Raw genomic sequence first — 13,491 nt, forward strand, 5'->3', positions numbered from 1 at the left:
GCTGGGATTAAAGGTGTGCGCCACCACCGCCCGGCACAGTATTGGTTTTATATGCCACTATTATTAGCATATGTCTTATTTATTGAGTCCAACAAGAATCCATGTTCACATAGTTCTGCACATGGTCTCTACCACTTGTACTCTTCATTCCTTCCTAGGTTTCTAAACTTCTTTATAGTATTTTCCTTCTGGTTAGAATTTCATTTAGTATACATCTTCTGCTAATTCTCTTAGTAAAAATTTTAAGGGATGGAGAGGTATCTATACATATTTATTTTACTTTTATTATTAAAATATTTTTGCTGTGCCTAAGATTGTAAATTATGGGTATTAATTTTCAGCACCTCACGTGGGTTGCTCCAAGCCTTGGTTTGCTGCTGCCATGAAGAGCCTGCCTGTGCAGCTGCTTTCGGATCCCTCTTCCATCTTGAGGCCTTCACGTCAAGTGCTAGGAGCCCTTCTTAGCGTCTGCTGCTGTGTTAAGAGCTTCCTCTGGTAAAGCTCAGTGCCTTCTCAGTTCTTGGAAGTGTTTCTATCTGGACCTGTTCAAAGACTATATCTTTCCCACTTTATAGGTACTCCAGGCACGTATCTGCTACGCCTGTTCGTTATATGTTCTGGTCTCTTAGCTGTTCTTGCATTCCTTTCTTGTCAGCTACTTTTATTCTGACCTACTTCCAGGTCATGTAGTCTGTGTTTTTACTTCATTAAATTTGCTAATTTGTTACCTTTATTTTTTTTTTCAGCCCTATAATTTCATTTTTGATCCTTTATAAAATCTGCTACATTCCTTCTTATAATTCACAGTTCTCTACCAACATTTTCAGCCTGGTCTTTTAAATTCTTAAACAAATTAAGCCAGGGATGGTGGTAGACACCTTTAATCCCAGGGCTCAGGAGGTCAAGGCAGGTGGATCTTTGCAAGCTTCAAGGCGGATCTTTGCAAGTTTCAAGGCAGCCTGGTCTACATAGTGAATTCCAGCCCAGCCAATCTTCAAAAAGCAAATTAAGTTGTTTTTTAAATTTCATTTTGTTTTAAGTCTGACCTGACAAAACCAGTGTCTGTGGACTCTGGAGGGCCTATATTTAATTTCTACTGCTTCTGAAAATTCATTATGCATCTCTGGCTGGTCCAGAACTTTCATACAGACACAGACACACAGACACACAGACAGACAGACAGACAGACAGACAGACACACACACACACACACACACACACACACACACACTCCTCTGCCTTCTAAGTGTTGGAATTAGAGGTGTATGCCACCATGCTTAGAAGGATTTTTTTTTTCTCTTATTTGTTATTATTGCACGTGTGAGTGAGTATGTGGGTCTGTGAAACTGACTGTGTGTCTGTGTCTATGTAAATAGAGGAGGTTTGTTCCACAGTGTGAACGTAGAGGGCAGAAAACAACTCTTTGGAGTTGGTTCTCTCCTTCTGCCTTTTTGTGGGTTCTGAGGTCAAATCTAGGATGTCAGGATTGTGCAGCAAGTCTCTCCCCCACTGAGCCATTTTGCTGGCCCTGTTTCCGGGAATCCTTCATCTTCCTCATTCTGTTGTTGTGTCTCCTCATTTGCCTGGTTGTTTTTGGTTGTCAGCCACATATTGTACCTGACAGACTGCTTACTAAGATCTTGCATGCTGTTATTTTACAGAGGTCTTTTTGTCAGGTGTCTGCGGCTAATTGGTGTCAAAGCCTGAGAAAATCTGCTCTTGCAGATTCACCCTGTGAGGTCCCAAACTAAAGAACAGAAGAAACTTAGGATCATGTTCATACTTCTTGGGAGGTCCTAAAACCCGGTGTTTTTTTCTGCTTATCTACACAAAGTTACAAAATTAAACTTTTACCCTCCTCCTTTGAAATTCATGAATGTTCTCAAGAAAGAAATGGTTTCAAACATTAGTTTAACTGCATTTCTCTTTTTCAATTCTCAGCCTGCATTTTTTTGCTATTTTGTCTGCTTTCATACGGGTTTAAAACTATGCCAAAATTTTCTGTTTTTGTTTTTCAAGACAGGGTTTCTTTCTTTCTTTCTTTTCTTTTCTTTTTTTCTGGTTTTTCAAGATAGGGTTCTCTGTGTAGCCTTGGCTGTCCTGGACTTTGTAGACCAGGCTGGCCTTGAACTCACAGCGCTTCACCTGCCTCTGCCTCCCAAGTGCTGGGATTAAAGGTGTGCACTGCCACCACCCATCTTCAAAAAACATTTTGTCTAGCTTTTCTGTCTTAACAGGCCGGGCAGAAGTAGTAATCCTTAAATTGTATTACTTTTAAAAACCCAAGTTCTGAGACTTGGTTCTGAGCTGGTTCAGTGGCTGGGGTGCTTGCTACAAAGCTGGACTGAGGTAGAGCCCTATAACCCACCCAGTGAAGAGAGAGAGCCAACTGCACACTGTGCAGCCTGAAGGTGCAGGTCATAGTGCAACTCATGGGAACTAGTTCTCTTCTGTCACGTGTGTCCCAAGGCCGAGGCTTGGGTCATCAGGCCTGTCAGCAAGGGCCTTCTCATCAGCTGAACCATCTCTCCAGCCCAAGAAGTTAACACAGATCATAGTTTATAATCATTTCAATTTCTATTTAGATTTGCATATAAACGTCATTAGATCCAGTTTTTAAATATATTTCATGCTCGCTAAGTTCTTTTTAAAGTTTCTCTTAGACTTCTTCAAATGACTGGCTCCATTCAACAACCTTTTATCCAGAAGAACTCACGAGCTACACTCCATGTGGTTTGCAAGCTTCCCTACAGAATCTAATAATAACTATGTTTGGGACTCCCCTGTAGACGCCCGGTGAGAGCTGTGTGTCCTGCATCATACAACACCTTATGCAACAGTTAAGTGAACTGCCTTGGCTTAGGCCGGCAAAGAATGTGAATTGGAGACTTATGCTTATGTGACACCATATTCCAGAAACTCCTGTATCCTCAGAAGAGTTAAGGCCTACCTTTCAGATCAGACCATTCACAACACACCAGAAGCGCCTGGTTACAAATTAGTTTAAACTTAATTCTTCAAAAGGCAACAAACTAATCTATAGTGATAGAAACCAGAAAACAAAGCGCTTAAGTTCACACATAACCAATGTTACTATACAAAATGACAATACAAAGATATCTCACATGCCAATATGGCAGGCAAATCATGCCTATAATCCAAGAGAAAAAACTAGTAATATATGAATTGACATTCACAAAACAGAAAAAAATGTTTTTTTATTAAATATCATAAAAGCACAAATTAAAATGTTAGGGCTGGGATGCATCTCAGTAGTAATAGCTGCCTAGCTTGCACAATGTCTGAGTTCTAGCCTCAGCACTGTGTGTGTGTGTGTGTGTGTGTGTGTGTGTGTGTGTGAGAGAACTCTAATAAGAAAATAAATAGCACTAGAAAAAAGCACTGTGAGCTATGAACCACATACAGAGATACAGAGTAGCACGGCCTTTAAAAGGCTGTCCGTATCAGATTAAGTTTTAACTATTAACTGATATATATGCAGTTTCTAGACATTTGACCTCAAAAATAAACAAGAAAATGTTACTCTTAGAGCTGCTAATATTGCATTTCTTTCTTCTATAGCATGTATCACTATCTGCATTATGTTTATTTCTTATTTGGCCTCTTTATAATATAATGCAACTTTATTGAGAACAGAGGCATAAGCATCATTTGGTACACACGGGGCATATAACAGAGACTGTTGGTAGAATGTGCAATGATTTATCTATACAAATTTGAAAAACTGTTAGCAGGGTTTTTGTTTGTTTTTCAAGACAGGGTTTCTCTAAGTAGCTCTGGGACTTGCTCTGTAGACAAGGGCTGGCCTCGAACTCACAGAGATCCACCTGCCTGTGCCTCCTGAGTGTTGGGATTAAGGGTGTGTGCCGCCACTATCTGTTGAAAAGTTGTAGCATTTTTAAAAGCTAAAGTTGAGGGGAAAAGATAATATCCAGCACCATGTCTTGGTTAGCACAGAAAATGATGAACATGAGCAACTGTATAACCATGAGAAACTAGATTGTAAAGGAAAACGAAAAATAGATATGAAGACAGGGTACCATGTCACTTCATTTTTGTAAATGACAAAAATGAAAAGAAAAAAAAAATCTATGTAAAGACAAAGACAATTTACACATAGACATTAACGGTAGTCATCTGAGATGGCAGAATAGTGACTATTTTCTTCCTATTCAGTTTCCTATAGTTATTAGGCTTTTTCTTTTTAAACAATAAACATAGTTCTTTCTAGTCTGAATAAGACTAGTTTAAATAAGAAGTTTACCTTCGTCGTCTTCGGGGATCATTTCATCATCAGAGCATATGTTGAGAATATTGACCAGCATCTCTGTAACTGTATGACAAAATAATGCAAAGTGTGCACAGTTAATTTGGCACTTTCAAATGTGCATAAATAAAAATACATTAAGTAAACACTGGCAGAACAACTTATCATATTATAAGTAGCTATAAAAATTAGCATTAAAAGTAGACCATCAGGTTCAGAGAGAACTTATGCCCATACTGGTGAGACAAGAACCTGAGGATTCTATCACAGATTTGCTCAATTTTATTAGATAGCTGTTCGGAACCTTTGGCTCAGATATGCATATGAAAATGCCTTCCCATTTTACAAAGAAATTACAACAGGCCTACATTCAACAGGCTTGTTTTATGTTTGTATTGTCACTTGTGGCTCTGTTTTATGTTTGTGTAACTCACTCATGTAACAGTTTTATACCTGTACTGCTCTCTTGTGTAACTGTTTTGTTTGTGCAGCTCATTTGTCTAACTGTTTTATGTTTGTACTGCTTTCTCTCATGTTGGGGGTTGGTCTAGTGATATATATTCTGATACTAATTACTGGCTCCCAAGATCTAGTTGATGTCCTGACGAGCACATTCTCAGGTGCCCCAAATATTACTGTATAACCTTGCCTTCCTGTTTGACCAATAAAAAGCTAATACTTGAAAGAGGGGGGAAAAAAAAAAGCTAATACCTGGGCAGGGCTGGCAGAAAGAAGGTGTGGCGAAGGTTTGTGGGCTTTGGGAAAGAAGGATCTTGGGAAGGAGAAACAGACAGATACCAGAAGAAGAAGAAGGAAGAGAGTCACCATGGGACAGCAAAGAGCCACATGGGCCCAGAGGAGGAACTCTGAAATTCCACATGAAATGAAATGGCCCAGATGAACAACATTAGCAAGTATTTGGGGGTTATGGATGGGAGGTAGCCCAGATAGAAATTATTAAAGCGTATGGCATAGCATAGAGGCTGGGAAATAACGGAAGGTAGTTAGGGGGTTAATATCTGCCATGCTCCAGGTGAAATAAGACTATTCTAAAATCTCTCAGGGGCCTATGTCTTTATTGATTGTGGTGGTGGGTTGGGTAATACTGCCACAATAATTATAAGGCTATAATAAACATTAAGTTAACAGCAATACTTGACTAACTGTGTTTTGTGTTTACACAGCTCACTTGTGCAGCTGTACACATAAAACTCTACGACAACAAATTCTGTCTACATCCCTTTAGGACTGATAATCCAGCAAGAAATCGGACGGCGGCCACATTAACATCTTGATCACACAGGACAGTTGCTCTAAATTGATATTTCAGATTTAAAAAAAGCATAGTAGGCTAACATTCACGAACAGATTAATGGTATTTAAAAATCTTTGTAGAGGGCTCAGTGGATCAAGGTGTTCCCATGCAATCCTGGTGACCTGAGTTCAACCCCTAAAGCTCATGTAGAGGGAAGAGGAAAGAAGAAACCCCACAAACATGCCACAGTATGTGCCCCCAATCCTGTGCGCGTGCATACACACACACACACACACACACACACACACACACACACACACACACACGATGCACATACGTAGATTTTTTTTGTAAGTAAAAATTAAAAAAAAAAACTCTGTAGAGAACAACAACAAAAAAAATAGCATGCACTTCTGATGAGCTTTGGGAATGTAAAGGTGTCTCAGGAGAGAGTTGGCATTTAGACATACGCTGGGATTCTCTTACCTTTTTCTCCAACAAAAGGCAAAGACCACGTGAAAACATCCATGAAGTTTGGGAGCCAGTAGGGGTGTGGAGAGCAGTTAAACTGCCTGATGTTCATGACATTGTTTTCATATTTCAACACTGCAGCTAAAAAGTAAAAAGCAAGACGCTGGGCACGGAAAGCAGCTAGCATGCTTTGTCCCTGTGAACTGACTACACAGACTTTTCAATGACATGTACACTCAGGCCAGGGCCAGGACAGCTTGACAAGTTTGAAGACTTTTACAGGGTCTGTTCTCTTAGGGATTATCACAAGGAACAAAGTTAATGGGCAAAGCATGGAAGGCACTGTGCTCTGAAACACTAAAAGTCTGCTGTACATTAGCTAGCAAAGAAACCTTAGATTCAACAGGAAAACTTCCTATACTTTCCACTTACTGGCCAACAGTTATAAGCACAGCTTCGAAGGGCAAGTATCACCCACTGAATGGACACAGACTGTTTAGCTAGTCATAAGCCACAGCTAGAGCTTTCTATAAACTCTCTCGGAATTTATCAACTCACAGTGGGGGCGATAAATGGTAAACCTGGAGCAATTAATAATTAATGTTCAAGGGAGTATATAATCTCTCCTCACAGTGAATTTTTTAAATTTTATTTTATTTATTGCATATGAGTGCTTTATCTGCAGGAGGGTATCAGATCACATTACAGATCGTTATGAGCCTCCATGTGGTTTCTGGGAATTGAACTCAGGACCTCTGGAAGAGCAGATGGTGCTCTTAACCACTGAGCCATCTCTCCAGTCCCACAGTGAATTATTCTAAAAATAGCAGTATCTTCTAGTCTTGGCACTGTGAGAACTCCTAAGAATATTTGACAGTAACCATGTCACACAGTACATGCCTACTTGTTCCAAGCTGATTTTTCTGTATGCTTTTTTAAATGAGCTCTGGTAAAGTTTTATTAAATAAGAACTTTCTTCCTTCACTTTTCGCCAGTCTGTCCTGACACGCTTCTAATAGATTCACAATCACCTGGGTCAATGACAGCCAGTGCGCATACTCTGTAGTATTTTCTGCATGCTGGGCCCAGCTCGATAGTATTGCCGCTGTAGTGATGGACACCAATTCTGGCCAACACGGCACAGTATCTCCTCAAGCTGGGACATTGTTGCTTGGCCCTGTCTAATCATCTTCAGAGTGTTTGTACCCCAGCTTGCTCTTCCCACTTTTTAAACAAGCTGGATCCATGAGCTGACAGACTATAGCGAGTTTTTGTTCTGTTTTTGGTTTTGGTTAGATAGTGTTTCTCTGTCTAACAACCCCGGCTGTCCTGGACTGGCTCTGAAGACCAGGCTCTGAAGACCAGGCTAGCCTCAAACTCACAGAGCTCCTCCTGCCTCTGCCTCCTAAGAGCTGGGATTAAAGGTGTGTGCCACCACCGCATCTTCCTGCAGCCATGTCTTCCTGCCTTAGGTGAGAGACAGCCCCGACCAAGAGTAGCTGCCAAGGTGTCTCGGGACTGACAAAGGCGCCTTTATATTTTTAAGTTTCTTATTCTGTATCACCTATGCTGTTCTTTGTACTATTCTTTCAACTATGCTTTTCGGTTGGTTGGGTTTTTCTTTTGTTTTGTTTTGTTCTGTTCTGTTTTGAGACATGGTCTCTCTCCTCTCTCTCTCCCCTTCCCCCTCCCCTCTCACTATGTAGACCAGGCTGGTCTTGAATTCAGAGATCCACTTGCCTTCTGCCTCCTAAATTCTGAGATTATTAAGGTGTATGCCACTACACCTGGATTTCTCTCAATTTTTCTTACTGAGACATGAAAGACAATTCTCTAGGAATGACAGACCAAGATCACATTGGGTTTCTGTTTTCTTGCTGTGATATAGACTAGTGTTCTAAACTTTAAGTTACTGAATATCTAAAATATATACGACAGACTACTAAAAACCAAACAAAAATAGGATTTTCAGTTTTTAAAAACTTAACTTTGCACTGGGCATGGTGGTGCATGCCTTTCATCCTAGCACTCAGAAAGCAGAGGCAGGCAGATCTCTGTGAGTTCGAGGCCAGCCTGGACTACAGAATGAGTTCCAGGAGAGCCAGGGTCACATAGAAAAACCATGCCTGGGGCGCCATGGCAAAGTTAGGGGGAAAACAAAAACAAAACACCACCAAATGAATCCCAGCACTGGGGAGGTCAAAGCGGGATGGTGAGTTTGAAGCTGGCCTGGGCTATACACTGAGAGTTTTTTAAAATACTGAGCAAATAAAACGACGTATCACCAAATGGTGATTTTTTTTTTGAAGTAATGTTATCAGATTATGCTAACTAACTGCTCTAACATAACTCTGAAACCACTTGTTAGTTTTACATTTTGACTCACTTATACCATCTACTATGATCACTATTTATATCCCCAAAGAGTCCAGTCTCTTAGGAGATGAAGGCCAAGCAGCAGCTTACACTCTAAACTTATTGACCTTCGTTCCAGTAAGAGCTCCTCTTTGCCTGGAGAGATGGCTCAGAGGTTAAGAGCACTGACTGCTCTTGCAAAGGTCCTGAGTTCAATTCCCAGAAACTACATGGTGTCTCACAACCATTTACAATGAGATTTGGTGACCTCCTCTGGCGTATAGGCATACATGCAAACGGAGCACTGTATATATAATAATAAATAAATAAATCTTTTTTAAAAATGAGTATTTCAAGTGGGGGTGGCTTGGCAGAGGCAGGGCAGATCTCTGAGTTCAAGGCTAGCCTGGTCTACAAAGTGAGTTCTAGGACAGCCAAGGCTACACAGAAACCCTATCTCAAGAAACCAAAATAAATAAATAAATTAATTAATTAACTTAAAAAAAATCTCTTTGAGTATGGTAGTGCATGCCTATAACCCTGTCACTTGGGAGACTGAAGCACGAGGGCCCCAAGTTCAAAGCCAGCCTGGATTACACAGCAAACTCTTGTCTTGAAACACAACAAATGAGAAAGGGGTGGGGGTGGGGGAGGCAGCTGCAGAGCAGGGTAAGATACCAGACCTTGAAGCTAAGGTCTTCCCCATGCTAAGCACATGCTTTAACCACAGAGCCACATCCCTCAGCCACTGACTTAAGTTTTATCTGACTGAAATGTTGTACTTAAAAACTGGTGTTCAGGATCTAGCCCAGGGGTAGGGTGCCTGTTTCGCAAACATGAGGTCCTGGGTTCAATCCACGGTAATAAAAATAAAGCACCAAATGAAGCTAGAGCCGCCGCCTGACCCACACTCGCTCGGGCGTTGCGGGCCTCGCTACCTTTGTTGTTGTAGACATCGAGGTAGTTGGGGGCAGAGAAGATCGTGATGAGTGATGGAAAGCCGGTCACCTGGCTCTTCCTGTACATTCGGTACCTGCAAAAGAGGGAGAGCTCAGGCATCTGCGCACTAAAGGAAACCTCCGCAGGGATCTACAGGGGTCCTAGTGCAACTCACCCAGCATCCTGGGCTTCGTGGGCTCTGATTATTGATAACAAACTGTTGTTCTGTAAAAATTCACAAACTGCAGGGTAACTGGAAAGGAAAATAAGGAAACTTCAGTCCAGAATCACAGCAGTTTTGTTTTAACAGGAAGAAAGGGAGAAGTCAATCTTAGAGTTGCTTTAAGGTTACAGATACTACAGACTACTCAGTTTTTAAAAGATTTACTTTATGTCTATAAGGGTTTTGCCCTTGTGTGTACGTATGCGTACTGCATGAGGGCCCAGTGCACGTAGAGGCATAAGGAGGGTGGCAGCAAGTGCTACAAAATGAGTGCATGGTTTTCTTCAATCATCAAACCTTTAGAAAAAGTAAAAGAATCCACGTATAGCTTTGTATGTAATATCAACAGCAAGATAAGACTAAGCATAACTATTTCAGGAGTAGATATACATATTATAGACCACCATATTCTACTGATATATGCATATACTCCTAAAATGGTCTTATTATTTCTACTTTTCTGGATGACAAGTAGGAAGAACTAGAGAATATAAAGTTACCCTGAGATTTGTAGATGTTAATTACACATTCGTTTCTGGAATTGGGATAAAACTAAGCTGGTATACTACTTGCCTAGCATACGAAGTCCTGGGCTCACCCCTGTACCATACACCAGAGATGCTGCACACGCTTGTCACCCCAGGACTCAGAAGGGAGACAGAAGAACCAGAAGTTCAAGGCCAGCCTGGGATGCATGGGGTCTTGTCTGAGAAAAAAGGGGGCAACTTTGTTTTTCACTATGCTCAGTGGAAAATGCTTGCTTTTCAGATCAAGTGTATATGACATGATCATGATTGCAGAACAGGAAGTCCTGGATCTTGATTGTCACAGACACACGATCTATCAGTCATTCACAGACTATGAAGTGGTTTTGGGGAGGCCTTGGGAATGAGCTGTGAAATTTTGGTAAAGCCTAAGACCAAGGAGTCATGCCATGAGACACTGCTCCTGGGGGCTGTGTTAAGTGTTTCAGATGTTTTCTACAGAAAGACATTTTATATAAATATACGAATAAATCATTAACAATGAGCTCAAGACCAGTACCAGAACTCACACTGGACAAATCTAGCACAGATCTATTTTCTTTGTAAGTTACATTATAGCCCGCTTGTGGGCATGAACACTAGACAGCACTTTAGCACTATCTTTGAGTACCATTGTCAACACTGAAATAGATCACTGCCAAATAGTGCAAAAACAGTAGTGAAAATGTAAGATAGAGGCTGGAGCGATGGTTCAGTGATTAAGAAGAGCACTTGCTGCTCTTGCAGAAGACCTGGATTTGGTTCTTAGCACCCACCTCCACAATTCCAGTTCTAGAGGATCCAATGCCCTCTTCTGGCCTCCATGGGCACCAGGCAGACACATGGAGCAGAAACATACATGTGAGCAAAACACTCACATATATAAAACAAAAGAAACTGAGACTGAAAAAAAAAGTCAACGAGTTGCTTCTGTTGTTCCGCACAGTGTGCAGAATGCTTCAGGAGCTCTCTCTGTGAGGGCTGACTGGGTTACACTGAACTCAGGGGAGTGTGAGGATAGCTGCAAGCCCCCAGCCAAGTTTTTGAAGGAAGGTTTCTGGATAAAAGACCTGTGTTGTAAGAGGTGCTGGCCAGTGACCACAGAAACTATCAAATGACGTTCAGCCAACAACGCCAAGTTCTTAGGCAATGTCAAAAGAAGGACGTTTGTTCAGCTAATAAGTCACTAGAAAGATGGCCGAGTAGAATTTAAAAAAATCATTTAAAAAATATGTCTAAAGGCAAATTAAGGCTTCTTTTGTATACGTGTGTCACCTAATTATTGTACTATCTTATCCAATTAGCAAGTTTTGTTTTGCGACAAGGTTTCTCTGTGTAGCCTTGGCTGTCTTGAACTTGCTTTGTAGAACAGGCTGGCCTTGAGCTCAGAGATCAGCCTGTGTCTGCCGCCCAAGTGCTGAGATTAAAGGCCTGTGCCACTGTGCCTGAGTAATTAGCAAGTTTTTTTAAAGAACTAAATAAATGCATTATTTGTCATGATAAAACACTGGAATTAAAATAATATGGAAGGGCTGGAGAGATGGCTCAGCAGTTAAGAACACTTGCTGTTCTTCCAGAGGACCTGGGTTCAATTCTCAGAACCCACATGATAGCTTACAACTATAACTCCTGTTCCAGGGGATCTGACACCCTCACACAGACATACATGTAAGCAAAGCACCAATGTACATAAAATATAAATACATTTTTAAAAATTAGATTTCAAATGTCCTTACTTTCTCCACTTTTTTTTTTTTTTTTTCTTGGTAAACCACACCAGGAGCTCACATGTGAGCTTTAGGACAATAGCCAACTTCCAGGAAATGTCCTAGGCTTAGGTCACAGTGTCCTGGTTTTTTGTGTTTTGTTTTGTTTTGTTTTTTCTATAGCAGAAGTTCCAAAATCTGGAGCTTTTTAAAAACATAACAGGATCCCTGGTCCAGGCCTTCTGAATTGGAATCTCTGTGGAAAAAGTAAAGTCATCTGATTTTTTTTTTTTTTTTTTTTTTTTTTGAGATGGTTTCACTGTGTAGCCCTGGCTGTCTTGGCAACCAGTATGTAGATAAGACTAGCCTTGAACTCACAGCAAGCAGCCTGCCTCTGTCTCTCAAATACTGGGATTAAAGTTGTATGCCATCATGACTGCTTAATATCTAGTTTTTTATGAAAAAAAAATATATGAAGGACTAGAGAGATGTTCAGTGGTAAAGAGCACTTTCTGTTATGAGTGTGTACTCCTCTTGTAGAAGACCCAAATTCAGTTCTTAGCACCCACACTGGAGGCTTCACAGCTGCCTATAATTCCAGCTTTAGGGGGTCTTATGCCTCTGGCCTTTTTCTATAGGCACCTGCACTCATAGGCACACACCCATGTATGTAATTAAAAATAGTAAGAATAAAGCTTAAAAACATAAAATGGCTCCCCTTTTGTCTCCTTGCATTCTCCGTGAGGATCAGCTCACCTGAAGAAGTAGGAGCAGCCGCGGACAGTATTGTGGGTGTAGTGCTCCAGGGTCTTCTCACTGCCGTAGTCCTCCGAGGGGTCAGACCAGAGCAGGTCACACACTGGCCCAAAAGCAGGAGGCTCTGTAAACCTATCTAACTAGAAGACACACAAGAGCCAAAAGAAGAAGAAAAGAAGTCAGAAAAATAAAAGGGTTCTTGGAACTGTCAAAAAAAAACCCCTTCACCTACAGGAATGCATTAAAAGTGAGGCAGTGAGCCCCCAATGAGGGTTCTGTAATAAATGTTAATAAATATCCTATCTCTGTCATCTAAGAATCCTGTAGAAAAGGGCCTCTCATTCCATGCTAATCTAGTGCAGCATTCTAACTCAAATGTGGAATCAGGCGCCATGAATTCCTTAGACTAATCTAAAGTTAATTTCAGTTTTCAGTGGGAAATAGTGTTACAGGAGAGCAGTGATTCTGTCCACTGCGCACTTTATTCCGACGGAGATGTTTTCTTTTGTAAAACGCCTTTTATTCTTTCCATTCTATGCAATGGAGCTACTTTAGTATTTGTTATTAGCTTATATTTCTAGTCACTGCTGCTTTAATTAAAGATACAAAAGTCAGAGAATATAAATAATTAGATTTTAAACAGACTGGAACATCTGAGAGTCAAGAAGAGGGCTTCTGCGGAGTGAGAAGGAAGCTTTTTATTGCAGCTGACTCACAACTGTTAAACACAAAATCCACCAAAGGAGAAAGGCTAGATACTTCAAAAGCCAGCACAGAGCTACACCTCACACTGGAGAGAGTGCTGTGAGCACAGGGAACTCCTGCTTGTATCTCCATGTGGGAACTGAGAGGATTTGAAGGCGAGGAGGTGCTATGAGCGATGGTGCGCAAGGCTGGTCCTCTTCGCCCAGTCATGAGGACACGGAATCTTGAAAATAACCACATGTAAAGCAAGTGGAGCAGGCAGCCCGTGT

General features: G+C 41.1%; 1 protein-coding gene across 3 annotated transcripts in view; it reads right to left on the bottom strand.

The window, feature by feature from the left end:
- The window catches only part of Ppp3cc (protein phosphatase 3 catalytic subunit gamma), a 77,327-nt gene that overhangs the window by 17,071 nt on the left and 46,765 nt on the right, over nt 1-13,491 (bottom strand). For all 3 annotated transcript variants that reach the window (XM_051160794.1, XM_051160793.1, XM_051160792.1), the window contains exons 6-10: nt 12,518-12,657; nt 9,484-9,561; nt 9,308-9,402; nt 6,030-6,155; nt 4,286-4,354 (exon numbers count right to left, since the gene is read on the bottom strand). In XM_051160794.1, coding sequence (XP_051016751.1) covers nt 4,286-4,354; nt 6,030-6,155; nt 9,308-9,402; nt 9,484-9,561; nt 12,518-12,657 — 508 coding nt within the window. The remainder of the gene's footprint in view (nt 1-4,285; nt 4,355-6,029; nt 6,156-9,307; nt 9,403-9,483; nt 9,562-12,517; nt 12,658-13,491) is intronic.

The sequence above is a fragment of the Acomys russatus genome, chromosome 18, assembly GCF_903995435.1.
Source record: "Acomys russatus chromosome 18, mAcoRus1.1, whole genome shotgun sequence".
In the NCBI taxonomy this organism is placed as follows: domain Eukaryota; kingdom Metazoa; phylum Chordata; class Mammalia; order Rodentia; family Muridae; genus Acomys; species Acomys russatus.